Source organism: Drosophila melanogaster, chromosome 2R, assembly GCF_000001215.4.
Source record: "Drosophila melanogaster chromosome 2R".
In the NCBI taxonomy this organism is placed as follows: Eukaryota; Metazoa; Arthropoda; class Insecta; order Diptera; family Drosophilidae; genus Drosophila; species Drosophila melanogaster.
The window spans coordinates 4,130,543-4,134,173 of record NT_033778.4 but is presented as its reverse complement, the minus strand read 5'-3'; the positions used below and the strand labels follow the sequence as shown (position 1 = coordinate 4,134,173).

General features: G+C 38.9%; 1 protein-coding gene across 4 annotated transcripts; it reads right to left on the bottom strand.

Moving 5' to 3' along the window:
• Positions 1-689: 689 nt before the first annotated feature.
• On the bottom strand, positions 690-3,200 carry CG17683 (uncharacterized protein). Of its 4 annotated transcripts, none has more exons than NM_001042965.2 (4): positions 3,050-3,200; positions 2,906-2,986; positions 2,195-2,852; positions 1,243-2,137 (listed from the first exon to the last, which is right to left on the bottom strand). In NM_001042965.2, exons 1-4 carry the CDS (start codon positions 3,110-3,112, stop codon positions 1,518-1,520), a joined length of 1,422 nt encoding a protein of 473 aa, NP_001036430.1. In that variant the 5' UTR covers positions 3,113-3,200; the 3' UTR covers positions 1,243-1,517. The 4 variants fall into 4 exon arrangements, with proteins under 4 accessions (NP_001036429.1, NP_001036430.1, NP_001036427.1 ...); NM_001042963.2 differs by having other exon boundaries at positions 1,344-2,137; positions 2,906-2,998; NM_001042964.2 differs by having other exon boundaries at positions 690-2,137; positions 2,195-2,998.
• Positions 3,201-3,631: the final 431 nt, after the last annotated feature.

The following is a 3,631-nucleotide window of genomic DNA, read 5'->3' as shown; positions in this document are numbered from 1 at the left end:
GGACTTACTAGTACTTTCTTTTCGGTATCCTACCGCCTGCGCCAATGGAATATTTAGGTATTTAATATCTTAGAAAAATAAATAATTATACCCGTTACTCGTAGAGTAGAACACAGAGTACACTAGATTCGTTGAAAAGTACATACACATGTAACTGGCAGAAAGAAGCGCTTCCGACTATATAAACTATATATATTCTTGATCAGGATCAAAAGCCGAATCGATCTAGTCCGTCTAAAACGTCGAGATCTCAGGAACTATAAAGACTAGAAGGTAGAGATTCAGCATACAGATTCTGGAGACAAAGACTGAGCGCCAGCTTGTTGAGCCATGTTACCACGCCCACAAGCCGCACAAAACTGCCACGCCCACAGTTTTGGTTTTGTTTATGGTAAAAAAAATGTATGCATGATGAACTAATAAACTTTTTTATCAGATATTTTCGAGAAATGAGCAATGTGTCTCCAAAATTGGGATGCTTACAAATAACAATTGTAGGTGGCTGCAAGACCAAACAATGCATTTAAAAAAATAGTTATGTTCACATTAAAAATTGTAAGATGAGGACATTTTAAAATTAAAATATTACTGAATAAAAGATTCTGCAGACAGTTTGTGTATGTTATGTTTATGGTATTTTACGCCGGTTTCCGCAAGCCGGTGGCCTCACACTAAATACATGACGGAGTAACTTTTAAGAACTCTTTATTGAGCAGAGCAAGTGCTGCTGCAAGAATTAAATTAAATTTTTAAGAGCTACACGACTGAAAGCGAAACACATTGTTGCTGTTTCATATTCGTAGCGGCCATGCAAATAAGCTGTGTCTGCCGGCTACGTAACGACATCCGGTCTAATGCTTACGTTGCAGAATGCCGTTGTTGCCACACGGTCGTCGTAGCGGCGTTAACTTAAGTTAACTTGTACAAAACACATGTTTAGGCTTGTACCAAAGACACTAAAATAACAGTATGCGTAACGGCCATGCATTCTACATTATTCTAGAGTATTTGCTTGTACCCTTTTGAATGATTGGAAAATAATATTGTCGTACTCTAATCCTTATTTTACTTATTTGATGACAAGTACGCACATAGACATTTTCTTTGGGATCTCGAATTTGCCTTCTCCCTTGTTTCCGTTGATTTTGCGCGATGTTCCCAATACAAAAACCTTTCACGAAATGTCACTGATGCGTTATTACTGGAGGGTTTTAAGAATGATTCCAAAAGAATTGTTCTTCTCTACTGGTACCTCCATTTTTTATTAAACAGCCCAGACTGAACAATTTTTTTATTTGAAAATTTTAGATTTCCCGAAAATAGTTTATAAATAAATGAAAAATCTATTTTATCATATTATTCGTTATTCATACAGTTTTTGGGTTTAAAACGGTATTGTCACTAATCTCACCCCGTTTAAATGAGTTTTTTTTTTTAATTTTAAATATTTGTTTGTGGGCCTTATTCCTTTACCGAAACTGTCGATATACTAAAAGAGATAATCAAGCACAATACGTTTACCAATTTATATTAAGCGATATACTGAGCTCAGATACTACATCATGGTAACGGGTGTGCAGCACGTCATATGATTTATCACTTTGAAAGCCGTCTAAAAAGTCATTGTAAATATGTTTTGTTAAGGAGTTTTCGGGTTCGGACCGTGGAAGATTCTGGTATAATTCCTCCAGTTTCCGGGTAAGCTCGCGAACGTGCTGTCCGGTAGTGGGACGTATTTGTGCTCCTCCGTTTATACAGCCCGAGGGACAGGCCATTACCTCAACAAAGTGGTAATTTGATACCTTTTCACGCTTCAGTTTTTGTACCAAGTTTTGTATGTTCCGGAAACCGTTAGCAATTGCAAATTTCAGGACAGTTTTGCCATTCTGTTTAAGTATAATTTCTCTAAAGTCGCGGTTTTTGAGCTGTTTGAATTCCAACTCTGTTTTTAAATCTTCGTTGAAAATATGTTTTGCGGCGTACTTAAATATGTGTTCTGCGTAACCGCCAGATAGCGTCTTCTCGTGAGCCCATACCATGAATTCTGGGCGTACATTAGACCATGGCCAGTCTAAATCAAGGAGATCGTACTGCGACAGCGGCTGCTGAGCCTCACTAAGCAACTGTTCCACCTCAACTGCAAAGATATATTATTTAATATTAGGTCAAATTGTACTTTTGGCTCTCAAATAACCTGAAGTGATTACACAGTCTACGTCGCGTGAGTTATTTGCCTTGCTGAAAAAGTCCTCTCGAGAGGCCTCAAGCTTCTTGTCGTAGCAAGGCATCACGGTCACATGGTAGATTCGTGACGCAGGAACATTCATCTTATCGGCAAGGATTTGCTTCACAAGCACTCCCATTATTTGCTGAGGAGATCGGGTCGTGGAAACGTAAGGCAATAAGAAGTTTCCGTGTGTTTTCTCCGCGTAACAAACCCACCCCGGACAAGAGGAGCTAAGCATGGTCAAGTTCTCATTTTCGCGGTACCTATCTACAAATTCTTGACGACATTCGAGCAGCGCAATATCGTCCGCCACCTTAGTGGACAAAACATAGTCGGCACCCAAACTGCGAAAATACCCATTAAGATGACGGGCAGCATCCTCCACACCTATCTGATAGCGATAGGCTAAGCTTAGTATAGGCTGGGTGGCAAGGGTGAACACGATCGTACGCACGTTATCCCAGTCTTCAGAGGCCTTATTCTTTGAATTCTCTTGAAGGACCTTAAGCAACTCTTCTCGGCTCTGCTGCGTGATAAGGACTTCTTCAGCTGAAGTGATGCAACCAGAACACGCAAGACAGTCTTGCAGAGAAATATCAACTTTATTAAGTTTTAGATTTCCACTCTGTAACGAAACCATTTCATTCAATAAAAAATGGGCTCCAGCGTGATACTTACCTCTGATTCCTCAAAGCAGCCGTCACCTTTTATCTTTATCTTTGCCCCAGTCTTTGACCTTGCCTTATCTATTTGCACGGGCTTAATGCATATCTGAGTACAATTAAATTGGAATTAATTTTTCGGTATATTGTTGTTTCAAACCTGTGAGGGCGTAATAAAATCATCTATATCTGTAAGCTGCAGCGCTCTGCTCAACCTCGACATGGTTTTCGTAATAAATAATATTTAACTTTTTATTTTATATATTCACCAAACCGCTTTCTGAACTTATTCAAATATTTAGTGCAGTGAGCCAAGCTATCGTCAAAACATAGCGGTAATTGTGGAACGGGCGGTAAGGAACATGACAATATATAAGAATGTTTTGGGTTATGTTACTTCTGAAACCTATATCTGTCATAACAATGCATTCCTACATGTGTGTACAATTGTAAGCTAATTGTGTGGGTGTTAGAGTTTGTTGATTCATTTTAATACGCCCACTCTAACGCTCACAAACCGCAGAAACCTCCAATGCCCACACTTTTGAACTATTTTCAATGTTTTCTAATTTTATTCATTAATATCTATGGGTATCCAAGAAAAATTTTGAAATATTGCGTTCGCATTTCCACTCGCTGAGTAACTGGTATCTGATAGTCGGGGAAGTGACGTATTTGGGAGGTCCAAACCGGCACCTTCAATTATTTCTAAGAAAATAGTAATGCACTTTAGTGATTTTCC

Excerpts from the sequence above, each read along its gene's own strand:
- CG17683 (NM_001042963.2), bottom strand. The coding sequence starts at position 3,112 with ATGTCGAGGTTGAGCAGAGCGCTGCAGCTTACAGATATAGATGATTTT. Across the intron at positions 2,999-3,049 it reads ATTTTATTACGCCCTCACAG|ATATGCATTAAGCCCGTGCA; the intron begins GTTTGAAACAAC and ends AATTGTACTCAG. Across the intron at positions 2,853-2,905 it reads GCTGCTTTGAGGAATCAGAG|AGTGGAAATCTAAAACTTAA; the intron begins GTAAGTATCACG and ends GTTTCGTTACAG.